This window comes from Panthera uncia, chromosome F1, assembly GCF_023721935.1.
Source record: "Panthera uncia isolate 11264 chromosome F1, Puncia_PCG_1.0, whole genome shotgun sequence".
In the NCBI taxonomy this organism is placed as follows: Eukaryota; Metazoa; Chordata; class Mammalia; order Carnivora; family Felidae; genus Panthera; species Panthera uncia.
This window is the reverse complement of record NC_064813.1, coordinates 10,288,684-10,302,509: the sequence shown is the minus strand read 5'-3', so window position 1 is coordinate 10,302,509 and position 13,826 is coordinate 10,288,684. Positions and strand designations below refer to the sequence as shown.

At 45.9% G+C, this 13,826-nt stretch overlaps 1 protein-coding gene across 4 annotated transcripts in view; it reads left to right on the top strand.

Moving 5' to 3' along the window:
- ADCY10 (adenylate cyclase 10) overlaps nucleotides 1-13,826 on the top strand; it is a 75,085-nt gene that overhangs the window by 25,186 nt on the left and 36,073 nt on the right. For all 4 annotated transcript variants that reach the window (XM_049635144.1, XM_049635142.1, XM_049635141.1 and 1 more), the window contains exons 13-17: nucleotides 1,758-1,813; nucleotides 4,621-4,774; nucleotides 7,140-7,332; nucleotides 7,837-7,923; nucleotides 11,887-12,161. In XM_049635144.1, the coding sequence (XP_049491101.1) occupies nucleotides 1,758-1,813; nucleotides 4,621-4,774; nucleotides 7,140-7,332; nucleotides 7,837-7,923; nucleotides 11,887-12,161 (765 nt within the window). The remainder of the gene's footprint in view (nucleotides 1-1,757; nucleotides 1,814-4,620; nucleotides 4,775-7,139; nucleotides 7,333-7,836; nucleotides 7,924-11,886; nucleotides 12,162-13,826) is intronic.

Sequence of the window (13,826 nt, the reverse complement as noted above, 5' to 3'; positions counted from 1 at the left end):
ACATAGTAGGCACTCGTTAATAACAAGTAAATGAGTAATACGGAAAGTGGAAAGGTATTTATTCTTTATATTAGCGAGCTAGAATCTAGGTCTTAAAGGATCATATAACAGTACCAGGGCTGCAGTTGGTTCAAGGAGTCTTTATTTTTCGTCTTTGTATTCCCAGGGTTCAGCACTGTACTTGGCTTGCATAGACCATCAATAAAATGCTGTGTGAATAAGTGAATGAATACTACTAATTTTTTTGTGTGAGTCCTTCTTAAGGGTTAGGCACTTTACCTCAAAATACGTAGTTTATTCTTAGTATCAGCCACATCACAGAGGCACTATCATTGTCTCTGCTTTATAAATTTAAAAACTGAGATTCAGAGGCGTAACGACTTTACGTCCGTGGTCGTAAATCTGGCAAACAAAGAGCCAAGATTCAAAATGCCACAATAACGCTCCGTTATAGGAAGCCACAGTAAATACAGTGGTATACCACAGTAAATATTTACTTATCCCACAAATATGTGGGACTCAATTGATCTTGGCTGGGTTTGGCTGATCTTGTCTATGCCTGTTCACATGCCTGGAGTTCAGCAGTTTGTTGGCTGATCCAGGACGATGTCGGGGGGCAGGGGGGAGGGGGACGGTGGGTAGGTGGGAAGTTTGGCTGATATAAATGAGACGATTTGGCTCTATGTGTGTCATCCTCCATCGGCCTGGCCCAGGCCTGTTCTCATGGCAATATCAGAAGAGCAAGAGAGAGCAAGCCCAAAGCCCAAGCATTTGTCAAGCCTCTGTGTCGCGTTTGGTAACATCCCACGGGCAGGGGCACCTGGGTGGCTCGGTTGGTTGAGCGTCCAACTCTGGATTTCAGCTCAGGTCATGACCCCAGGGTCACGGGATCGAGTCCCGCCTCGGGATCCACACTGAGCGTGGAGCCTGCCTGAGATTCTCTCTCTCTCCCCCTCTGTCCCTCTCCCCTGCTCACTCTCTCTTTCTCAAACAAAAATTAAAAACAAAAAACAAAAAACAAAAAACATCCCATGGGCAAAGCATTCACAAGGATGAGCCCACAGCAGGAAGGCTCTGTAGAGTGACAGAGCCCAGGGCGTAGATACAAGTAGGGTTCAAGAAGTGGGGCCATCAATGCGGTCCGTCTGCCACAGAAATTCAGGACCGTCTCGTCCCAAAGGCCGCCCTCCTCCTAGTTCTTCTATACCATTTCTGCAGATGAGATAGTGTCGAAATGCACATACGAATACGAACAGGCCTGGGTCCTGCCCTGAAAGTTCACAATTTAATGGGGAAGACCAACATATACGATACGCCCCGTGAGCTGTGTATTACGCAGAAGTTGGTACGTGCTATAACAGAGACATAACACAACGGTATGGCAGTGCAGACAAGGGGATGGTCCACTTGACTAAAAAGGCTCCTTCAAGAAACAGTAGTGCGCAGTGGGCAAGCGTGTATACACTGGCCCGGTTATAGATACTGATTCTGTCGGTATTCTCCGTTCCTGCCACCACTCCCCGTGGGACCTCGGGCAAATTAAACGCTCTGCATCTCAATTTCCCCATTTGTAAAATGGATATATCGTACCTTCTTCGTAAGGTTTTTGTCCGGGGTAAAGGGCGGTACGTGGGCGGAGGACTTGAAACCGTGCCAGGCACACGGCATGTGCTTGCCAAATCACCGTCCGGGCACTTGGTGGAATTTTCTATATTTCCGGGTTCTCACTCTAACATCTTTTCTTTTCTTCTCTTCAGCATGTTTGGTATGGCATACCTCATCTGCAACAGAAATGAGGGCTACCCTTTGCTGGGTAGGTAGTAAGCCGTGATTTTTAAGCTTCTTTACTGAACTATAACAAAACATACAGAAAAGTATACCAGCGTTAAGCGTGCCTCCTAACGAATGATCACAAAATGGGCGTACAATCACCTTCCAGGCGAAGAAATGGAAAAATAGATGCCTGTGTGTGTCTTTTGGCGAACACACGTACGTGTTTCTCTTGAGGTTTGGGAGATGGTTTGGGAGATGATACCAAATAATTGTCCAAAATGGCTGTATTTACTTATATGCTGACCCACGGTGTTAGGAGAGTTCCTCATCCTCACCAACAACTTCGTTTTAAGTCTTCATAATTTTCATAACTCTGTTGGGTGTGTGGTAGTGTCTCACTGTGATTTCCATTTGTGCTTCCCTGATACGGTTGAGTTCCTTTTTCATATATTTGTTGGCCATTTGGGCATCATCTTTTATAACGCGTCTATACAACTCTGCTGCCTATTTTCCAGTTGGGTCGTATCTTTATTTTAGATCTGTTGGCATTTTTTGTATATTCTGGACACGGGTCCGCTGTCGTTTGTGTTTCTTGTACGTAACTCCTCCCATCCCGTGCTTGCCTTTTCACCCTGTTGGTGATGTGTTTGATGACCAGAATATTGTATTTTAGTATAATCTAGGTTATATAAATCTGGTCTTTGACAGTTAGTGCTTTTGTACACTGTTTAAAAGTTTTCCATCACCCCAAATCGTGAAGATCTATTTTTAGATTCTCTTCCAGAAACTTTGTTTTTACCTTTTACATTTAGATCTATGATCTATCTGGCAATGGCAGTGGTGTTTTTGTGATTCTTGGTGACAGGAAGCATATCAAGAGAAAGCTAACTTGACACGAGATTAGACAGGGAAGGGGGCCTAAAATGAGGTAAGGATACACCCTCTGGGGGAAGAGACCGTCATGAAGATAGGCCTGTGGAATCTGAAGACAGCCATTTCTAGGAACACTTGTAATTTTCTTCTGTTAGATGAACATCCCTAAAAGTATCATCATAAGTTAAATCCTGGTCCTAACTGTGTTAGGACAATCAGGAGGAGGCTCTGTCCCACACTTTGGGGGGATATCAGGACAGAATCTTGATTTCAGCAGAGCAGAAAGAAGGCAGCAGTTCCAGAACTGAAAAGGGTACTTGGATCCTCAGTAGTGTGTTTTTCAGAGTCTAATCACTTCTTGTAAATACAGATTCCCAGACGCTTGAAGGCTGGAAAGGAGAAGGAATGCTCACCCTCACCCTCCTCCGAGGCCTTACTGCCCGTCCTACGATATGACTGTTGTCACGGCGACTGACAGCAAATGGAAGTCCTAACCCCCTTGTATAAGACCAAGGACTCCATCCGACTGCCATAGCAGGCCACATTGGCACAATCTGCTTATGTTTCCCAATCTGGTCTGGGCGCCTCTTTGCCCTGATTCCATCGCTGTGAGGTAAAGATCAAGCCCACACAACCTTTCCTTATCGCTCTAGCCAACAAGAAACTTGTCAGAGGTGAGGACTATAGGAAATACCCTTTTTTTAAACAAGAGTTCCTGAAAATGAAATCGTATATGCTAACAGCGTAGATGTTAACAAACCTATACTCAAAAAGTGTCCCAGATATTAGGGCCTCGTTGGGAGAGAAACAAGGTGACGTGACTTTTCTGAGTTACCTCCGTGAGGTTCAGGCCAAAGAAGAGTGTGACGCATCTCACAATACTGAAGTTCAAATGCATTTTCAGAGAGGGAACGTTTCCCCCAAATGAAGCAGTGAAACCTGCAGAGTGGTTCTCCCCGAATCGTGCCCAGAAATTTGCCTTACCACGTAAACACTCGGCTGCTTTGTATAAAACATCTAAGCTTAGAGTAATCGTCCTGGTTTTCACTAGACATTAGATAACACCGGGCTACGTGTTTGCTCTGTGAAGGGGTCCAAAATGGTCCCACCTCCACCCCCGCCAGCAGTGCCCAATCCAGCAAAGAAGAAAGAACCAGCCCTGAAAGGTTCCCAAAATTGTGGGCTGGGTTTCAGATCTCAGGCAGGCTTCCTATTACATATATTTAAAAAGATGTAAGAAAAAGAAGTGTCAGGGTTGTGACCAAGGTGATGTTTATTTTCTTCTTAGTTTTCCGTATTTTTCATGGCGAGCATGTGTTGAGTTTCACAATCAGAAAAAGACTATATTTTATAATGTCGGTTGTTCCTGTGATAGAAATAATCTACACATGACTTTTGAAAGCAAGTTGAATTTTCTTAGTACGGATAATGTTTCCACTAGCCCTGAGATAAGGATCATTTCTCATAGAAGAGAGCAAGTTTCTTTCACAAAAGTAGGAATAAAAAATGTTTTCCATAATTGTTTAACATGGGAACCCTAATTTAATAAATTTATTTCCCAATGTAATAATCTATAGATTACTTCTCGTGGGCTATAGAGGAAAAGAAAAAGGAAAAGAACACAAGGACCAGGGTCAGACAACCCTGGTTTAATTCTGGGTTGTGTAATCCAAGCAGTTTGCTACCTTAAATCTCCGTTTTCTACACTAAAATTAAATGGACGTTATAATGAGCGTTCTAAGAATACTTGGCCTCACAGCGTGTGGGGATCAGATAAAACCGTAACTAGAAAGCTCCAGAGAAAGGTTTCAAAAATTTTTAAAGTGCACAGTATCTCAAGAAAGGTCATGAGCAATTCCATGGGAATTCTAAAGGTATTTGTAGGAGCGTGATCACTATGTGTTTTTTTTATATATGTCTCGACTACTTTATGTTGATTAGGTTTGCTCCCTTTTTAAAAAATGCAAATTACAGGACGTGATAAGGAGATCAAATACTTCATGTGTCGTATGAAGGAATTTTTGGTGTCCAACTGCAGCCGAGTCCTAATGTACGAAGGATTATCAGGATATGGAAAAAGCCAGATACTTATGGAAATTGAGTATCTGGCCCAAGGTGAGAACCACAGGTGAGTGTCTTGCCATGATCGTTTCTTGAGAACTCAGAGATTCCTGATGTCCTTAAGAGTTTCATTTATTGTCACGTTCCTCTCCTCGATGTAATTCGCCTTTTGTGAACTACCCACAGTCTATCAGTTACTGGGTGCCATGCCCTCTGTACTAAATAGGTAATAGATGATAAACAGATTGAACTAAGAAAATGAGAAGCTGGGCTGACCCCTGGAGATCCTGATTTAATGCCAGGCGGGGCTTGGATATCAATATTTTAAAGTTCCCTAAGTAATCCCGGTGTGCAAACACTTTGAGAACTCCTGGCATGGACGTTGGGGGCAAGATTGGGTCAGCAGAACAAACAGAAATTTATCCAGCTGGCGATAGAGAATGATAGGCGTCTGGATTCTCCTTTGGAAGGCAGAGCCAATGTACTTATCTCACCCCATTCATGTGTTTTCATACAAGAAATGTCATGTGGCGCCTCATGGACAGAGTGATACTCAGTGACGGTGACGGTGACTGAGATGACGATGGTGTCTCATGTCCCTTCACCATCGGACCTCAAGCCTTTAAGGGGAATATGCTTAGAAACCTTACATTACCTGTATTTCTACTCTTTTTTCTTTTTTCTTTTTTATTTATTATTATTTTTTTAACGTTTATTTTTGAGACAGAGAGAGACAGAGCATGAACGGGGGAGGGGCAGAGAGAGGGAGACACAGAATCTGAAACAGGCTCCAGGCTCTGAGCTGTCAGCACAGAGCCCGACGCGGGGCTCGAACTCACGGACCGCGAGATCATGACCTGAGCCGAAGTTGGCCGCTTAACCGACTGAGCCACCCAGGCGCCCCTCTACTCTTTTTTCAATGTCAAGCCTGCGAAAGGCCAGTTTGTAAATATCTTTAACGTCGCTGGTTATTCATAATAACCAGAAGACATTTATTTATTCATTCATGTATTCCGTCACTTATTGAGTACCTACTGTGTTCCGGGAACTGTTGAGGGCTGTATTTGTTTGCTAGAATTGTCATAACAAAGAACCACAAACTGGATGGCTTCCTGAGCAGAAATGTATTGCCTCCGGGTACTGGAGGCTGGGAGTCGGAGACCTAGGTTGACAGCTGGGTTAGTTCCTGCTGACGGCTGTGAGGGACAGTCTGTTCCCTGCCTTTTTCCCTAGCTTCTGGTGGTTGGCTACCAATTGTAGGCTTGTAGAAGCATCACCCGATCTCTGCCTTTATATAGTGTTCTCCCTGTGCCTTGTCTGTGTCCAAATTTCCCCTTCTTAATTTTTTTTTAAACGTTTATTTATTTTTGAGAGAGAGAGAGACAGAGCATGAACGGGGGAGAGTCAGAGAGAGAGAGGGAGACACAGAATCTGAAACAGGCTCCAGGTTCTGAGCTGTCAGCCCAGAGCCCGATGCCGGGCTTGAACTCACGAACCGCGAGATCGTGACCCGAGCCGAAGTCGGAAAGTCGGACGCTCAACCGACTGAGCCACCCAGGCGCCCCAAATTTCCCCTTCTTATAAAGAAACTAGTCATTTTGGATTAGGGGCCCAATCGATGCCGCTACGTAACTGCTCACGGAAGAGGAGAGAGAGATGATGAAAATAGGATCGGTGAGGACAGTGATTGAAGTGTGCAACCGGGATACTGCAGAAGCTAGGACAAACCCAACCTTGTATGTAACGTAACCTTGGGGCTCCAGGAAAGATTTCCAGGAGGCTGCACCTGAGCTGAGATTTGCAGACAAGCAGGAGACGAGGGGTTACCAGGGGCTGTGAGGAGTGGTAAGCTTCCAGGCTGGGGAGACAGCCCGCACAGAGGCATGGGGAGAAGAAAGAAACCACTCTGGGTGTTCAGGGATGTCTCACCAGTTCGTTGGTAGAGGATGGACTGCTGGGCAGAGTGGCAAGAAATGGCACACTGAGACCCGGAAAAGGCTTGTATGTCACAGAAAAGAAGCGTAGGCTTACACCTTTTGGCAATGGGAGCCGCTGAAGACTTGCAGATCGGAGAGAGAATTGGCTTCGATCCCGTTACGTCGGGCTTCTGTAAAGGTGGTGCGTCGAATCATGGCACTAGGCAAGGGTAGGAGCATGTTACTCAGCAGTGCGGGTGAAAGTCTGAGGGCCTAGAGCAAGGTGGTGGGAGTGGGGCCGTAGAAGAGGGCAGAGCCAGGGTCAGTTAGGAGGGCTCAGGGACATAGCGGGATGAGGGGGTGTATCTGAAGCAGGAGTAACGAACAGCTTCCAGATAATATAGGAAAGTTCTGTTGTAACTGACTACGAAAACCCGGAGCGTTCCGTCGTTCTTTCTTCTTTTCAAAGCATACGTTTAAGAACTCTCTTCTGCTTCTTGACTTTCTCACCAACAGGACGATTGCTATCGCGTTGACTAAGATCAGCTTCCATCAAAATTTTTATACCATCCAGATATTCATGGCCAGTGTACTAGGTCTGGATACTTGTAAACATTATAAAGAACGACAGACCAACCTTCAAAATAAAGTCAAGACACTGTTGGACGAGAAGTTCCACTGTCTTCTGAATGACATCTTCCACGTCCGGGTGAGTCACTAGATCTGACGCCTGCAGGAAAGAGGGACAGGGCCCGCGCAGCGACCCCTGCCTGAGGTCTGACGCCTTAGCGTCTCTTGGCCGTTTATCGCCTTTTTCCTTTCTCATGTGGAGAATCTGGGTGATGAGGAAATGGTTCCCAAACGTCTTTGAATGAGCATCCCCCTTCCTGAGACATTGGAGGTATCTAGAAATACCATACTCAAAAAAATCCCAAACCCGCTGATTCCTTTGGCTCTCACCTTCCCATCATAGCTACACTGGACTAGCTGGTCCAGGAGACTGCCAGTGCAAAGACAGAGTATGCCCCGTTACTTCCTGTATCTTACTAGATTCAGTGACATCGCGTGTGACAGCCGGAAGGGACGCCATGAATTAGCTAACGCATGAGGATTCGATGGCGCAGAATGGGAAAGTGATTCGCCCCGAGTCACACAGCTAGTAGCGCCCTTTGCTATGTTCCCATACCTGATCTTCTCCTGATTCTTTGCACAGTTCCCTATTTCACGAGAGGTTTCCAAGATGACCACCTTCAGAAAGCAAAAGCAGTTGGAAGCATTGTTTATGAAGATCTTGGAGCAAGTAAGAGCCGCTGTGGGTCGAGTCGGGGGCAAGGGCAACCGGGAGGCGGCCGGAGGGGTTCAGACGCCACCGGCAAAAGGCTTCGACCGGTGTGAGAGCTTTATCCTAACACAGCCCGCGTCTCGTTCTCCTTTCTTCCTTCCAAACCTCAAGTCAAGAGTCTGTTCAGAATTTAGCTGTGCTTGAAAGGGGTCCCTTTCACATTACTCCCGGGAGTCTGGCTTCTCCTTGAGACCAGCCCTTTTTTCTTCTCGCTCTGTGAGAGGTACAATATGGCCAAGGGGTCATGTGTGGAGGCTCCCTAGTCACGCTACCCACATTTGTTTTTTTTTAAACAATTTTTTTTTAACGTTTATTTATTTTTGAGACAGAGAGAGACAGAGCATGAACGGGGGAGGGTCAGAGAGAGAGGGAGACACAGAATCTGAAACAGGCTCCAGGCTCTGAGCTGTCAGCACAGAGCCCGACGCGGGGCTCGAACTCACGGACCGTGAGATCATGACCTGAGCCGAAGTCAGACGCTTAACCGACCAAGCCACCCAGGCGCCCCACGCTACCCACATTTGAACCCGCAGGCCTATCACTTGCTACCTGGGTAACCTTGTGCAAGTTGACTTACCTATGCCCTTGTTTAATCATCTATAAAATAGGCAGATAGCAGTACCTGACTCACAGGGTGGTGTAAACACACTTGGAACGTTGTGTAAACACACTTGGAACGGCGCCTCTTTGTCAGAAACACTCCTCCTCCTGCCCCCCGCATCTTACCTCGTTCCCTGAGTAACCTCATGACAATTCACCGAATGTGGACGATCACCAGATTTCTTTTCGAGTCCTCACCTCGTTCATAAGCACCCAGAACCAGCTTTCCAAGAGCCTTCCATATGTAACACGTGGATGTAGAAACTCGCGTTCAGTTCAGCATCTAATACTAAATTTTGTGTTTCCTCCCTCAGGGCCCCTTGTTCCTCATTCCGATCCTTGATTTAGCTAATGGCAAGTTCATTCACGCATCACTTGAAATTATCTTTGCTCTCTTCCTCATCGGTTGCCATTTCTATGACAGCTACTCAGTTCTCCCTGGGGATGTCTCCTCCCTCTCTTCTGCTGTCGTTCAAGTTCTGTCACTCTGGACGACTTCCATGGCTTCCCAACGAGGCTCTGTGCCTTAGACCTCTCCTCTCCAGTTCATTCTCCACGTAATTGCCAGAACATGTGTAAATTGCGCCACCCCGTGCTTTATACTGTCCACATCACTCCCAGGGCTAATGACATAAGTCCAAAGGGTTTTGGTTTTTTGTTTGTTTCTTAACCTGGAGAAATGCTAGTCATCCTTCAACGTCACTTCTTTGGTGAAAACTCCCAAAGTGCTAGGCATGACTGATCCTTCTTCCACCCTGCTTCTGTAACACTTTGAACATATTTCTTATTATATTTGCCATACAGTATTACAATTTGTTCCTTATATGGGTGTCTCTGCCTCTCAGGCGATTGTGGGCTTCTTAGGACAGGGAGCCTGATTCATTTGTGTATTATTATTGCACAGCACAGCGTCTGGCACATTATAAATGATCGATACAAGTTTGTGGCATTGTCTTAGATTTGTACCACCACTTTCTCCTTCTCCGCTTCAGGCAAATAAGCGAGGCATTAGGAGTAATTTCAAAAATGTCAGACTCTGGACAGTTGGCATTACAAGTATCCAGAAAGCTTCTTAAAAAACATGGATTTACAGGGGCGCCTGGGTGGCTCAGTTGGTTAAGCGTCCGACTTCGGCTCAGGTCATGATCTCGCGGTCCGTGAGTTCGAGCCCCGCGTCGAGCTCTGTGCTGACGGCTCGGAGCCTGGAGCCTGCTTCGGATTCTGTGTCTCCCTCTCTCTCTGACCCTCCCCCGTTCATGCTCTGTCTCTCTCTGTCTCAAAAATAAACATTTAAAAAATTAAAAAAAAAAAACCACAAAAAAACATGGATTTACAAACAACAACAACAAAACCAGACTCTTCAATACAGAGAACGAAAGAGTGGTTGCCAGAGGGGAGGCGGAGGCGAAACCGGTGAAATAAATAAGGGGATTAAGAGTGCACTTATCGTGAGGACCACTGAGTAATGTATACAATTGCTGAATCATTATCTTGTGCACCTGAAACTAATATAACATCGTTAAATTGTACTTGAATTAAAATCTCTGTGGAAAATGAAAAAACAAAACACACGGGTTTATTACTTCTGCACCTAAAGATCCCAAGGGACTTGGGTTGGGCTTAGGGATTGGTTTAGTCGCTGGCTTTTGTTTGAAAACTTCTCAGTTGTTTCTGACACACCGCCGAGTTTGGAAACCACTGCTAAAGCTGCGCTTTAAGCACCAAGACAACTGTCTTTAGATCATTTATTCTCTGTGTGACCTTGGCAAGTTGCTTAACTGAAATTTTCACAGGGCATAGCTTCAATAGTACCACTTCCTGGGAATGTTGCGAGGGGAGAATGAGTTACTTTCTAGAAAGAGCCTCACACGGTGCTTGGAACATATTAAGTACAATGTAGATGTTGGCTTTTAGTCACATTAATTAGAGACCATCCAGTTCAACCTTCTCCTTTTAAATATGAAGAAACCAGGGCCCATGATGCACTATAGAATTCATGCTTTTTTAGTTCCTGCTAAAAAAATATTTTAACATTTAGTTTTGAGAGCGAGAGAAGAGCATGAGTCTGGGAGGGATGACCTCACGAACCGCGAGACCATGACCTGAGCTGAAGTCCAACGCTTAACGGACTGAGCCACCCAGGGGCCCCTATCTCCCCCGTATTTTTAAAGGCATCAATCCAAAACAAAACCAATGCAATGCTAACCTCCCCATCCGTTAAAATGTCCTCAAGGTCAATGAACAGCTAAATATGGTAACAGAACGGGGCCATAAGAGTAGACTTATCGTGTAAATGTGATAAAATGGGTCATAACACTTTATGAGATTTTCTTACGAAATGTGAAATTTTCAAGTAGCCTCTGCTACTTTTGTTTGTAAAAATGTGGAGGGAACGAGTGGGTTAACCCAGTCTCGTCCCAGAGGGAGCCAAGAGGGGTGCAGAGCAGGAAGAGCGGGGGAGGTCTTCTCCATTTAGCCAGCTCACACAGTGGAATCCAGGATGTGCCCTGTAAGGGGCCGACACTAAGATGTAAACTCTCACTTTGTTTCATCCTTGTAGCCCCACCACCCAGAACAATACCTGACCCTAGTAGATGCACAATAAATGCTTAACAAGTGCATAAATCATTCAGATTATTTGGGGGAGAGGTAGCCTACCCAAGGAATGGGACAGGTGATCTGATTTCAAGGTACCATAGACCATATGTCAGGCTAGAACAGCATAAACGAGGTTCGTCTCCTTCATACCCCCAGGAGATCTTCATTTGTCCATAGATTAAAATGACTTGTGGGGCCGCATGGGTGGCTCAGTCGGTTGAGGGGCCGACTTCGGCTCGGGTCATGATCTCGCGGTCTGTGAGTTCGAGCCCCGCGTCGGGCTCTGTGCTGACAGCTCAGAGCCTGGAGCCTGTTTCGGATTCTGTGTCTCCCTCTCTCTGACCCTCCCCTGTTCATGCTCTGTCTCTCCCTGTCTCAAAAATAAATAAATGTTAAAAAAAAAATTAAAAAAAATAAATAAAATGACTTGTGGTAAACATATCAGTCATTTTTATGTAGTGGGTCCTTTCACTTGCTTACAACCCATTTATCCTACACATTATCTTTACACAAAGCTCTGACCAAGTAAGAAAATCCATTCCAGCTAGCTTTGTCCCGATCGCCACAAACTCCCAAGTTACCGGAATCTAAATTAGTACAAATTACCTGGAAAGAAGATTTTGATTTAGCCCCACAAAACTCAGTGGGTCCACATGCAGACCCGCACACGTGACTAAAAACCCGAAGTCCCACTGCACTTTTCTGTGTCTCCGCCTTGTGCAGACCGTGAAAGAGGAAAGGATTATTTTCATCATCGACGAGGGCCAGTTCGTCGACGCAGCCTCCTGGTCCTTCATGGAGAAGCTTATCCGGACTATTCCTATCTTCATCATCATGTCCCTGTCCCCCTTCGTCGACATACCCTGTGCGGCTGCCAGCGCCATAATGAAGAACAGGAACACCACCTACGTCACCCTCGGAGCCGTGCAGCCTAAGGATATCCGCAACAAGGTCTGCCTAGACCTCGATGTCAGGGGCATCCCCAAAGAACTGGACACGTGAGTAACCTGTTTCTCTCCTGAGGTCCCGACCTCCGTGTCCGTTCCCCAGATCCAGACTTCGTGGGTTTCCCGAAGAAGTATCTACAAGTACCCGTTTCAGTATGTTCACTGGGCCCGCTGTTCAAGAGCCATTTCTCATGGTTGGTAGGATAGACCCCGTTCACCTCTTCCTTGTTATTGCCCCCCGTTAGGTTGTCTCAGACGTTTGCTCAGTGACCTCAGTGTTGCTTCCCCTTCGTTGTGTTGGGTACGGGCATTCTCCATGTAGTCAGCAGTGACTGAGGACGTCGTCGTGGGCAAGTGTCACAAAAGGCAAAGTGGGAACACTTAGTATACGTGCTGCCGAAGCGAGCACCCCACTGGTAAAGTTTAAGGACACAACTTGTAAATGAGCAAGGTCCGGCAGTACTGTAGTCTGGAATATTCTCCGTCTGTGGCAGGTGTTGAAGGCTGGCTCTTTACTCACTGCTGAGTGTCTCAGTGATGCCTCCACCGGGGCCCAGACCCCAGTTGCCTTAGCAACATGGACAGTGCCCCTGCTTGACTGTTTACAACCCACCTTAGTATCTGCATCCTTCTTTTTTTTTGTTTTTTAATTTTTTAGTGTTTGTTTTTGAGAGAGAGAGGGAGAGAGAGCACGAGCAAGGGAGGGGCAGAGAGAGAGGGAGACAGAATCTGAAGCACGCTCCAGGCTCTATGGTGACAGCACAAAGCCCGATGCGGGGCTCAAACCCACAAGCCGCGAGATCACGACCTGAGCTGAAGTCAGACACTCAACTGACTGAGCCGCCCAGGCGCCCCTGCATCCATTCTTTCTAATGAGTTTGCCTTGCTTCTGGAGGAAAGATGTCTTGGACAAAGTCTCATTTAAAATAACCCCAGGCATGAACTTGGCATGGTCTTTCCCTTTGTCTCTCACTCTGTCTCCCCTCTTTCTGTGTGTGTGTGTGTGTGTGTGTGTGTGTAGTGTGTGTATATATATATATATATAGTGTATACTGTATACATATACATATAAACAGTGTATACTGTAAACACCCCTGTTTACGTTTTTAAAAAGAAATATTGAGGGGCACCTGGGTGGCTCAGTTGAGCATCCGACTTCAGCTCAGGTCATGATCTCACGGTTCATGGGTTCAAGCCCCACATCGGGCTCTGTGCTGACAGCTCAGAGCCTGGAGCCCGCTTCGGATTCTGTGTCTCCCCCTCTCTCTGCCCCTCCCCCTCTCATGCTCTGTCTCTGTCTCTCAAAATAAACGTCCAAAAATTGTTCTACAAATTTAAAAAAAATAAAAAGAAACATTGAAAGGAGAAATCAGAAACTGACTGACATGGTTATTTATAAAGTCAGCAAGGGAAGCAAGACTGAGGATGTTCCTGATTATATAGTTTTGCCTTTGAAAAACATGTGAATGTTTTATGTAATTTTTAAAAATGAGGGACACCTGGGTGGCTCAGTTGGTTGAGTGTCCCGTGTCTTGATTTTGGCTCCGGTCATGATTCCAGAGTTGTGGGATCAAGCCCTATGTTGGGTTCCACACTGAGCGTGGAGCCTGCTTGGGATTCTCTCTCCCTCTGCACCTGCTCTCTCTCTCTCTCTCTCTCTTCAAAATTGAAAGAAAGAAAGAAAGAAAGAAAGAAAGAAAGAAAGAAAGAAAGAAA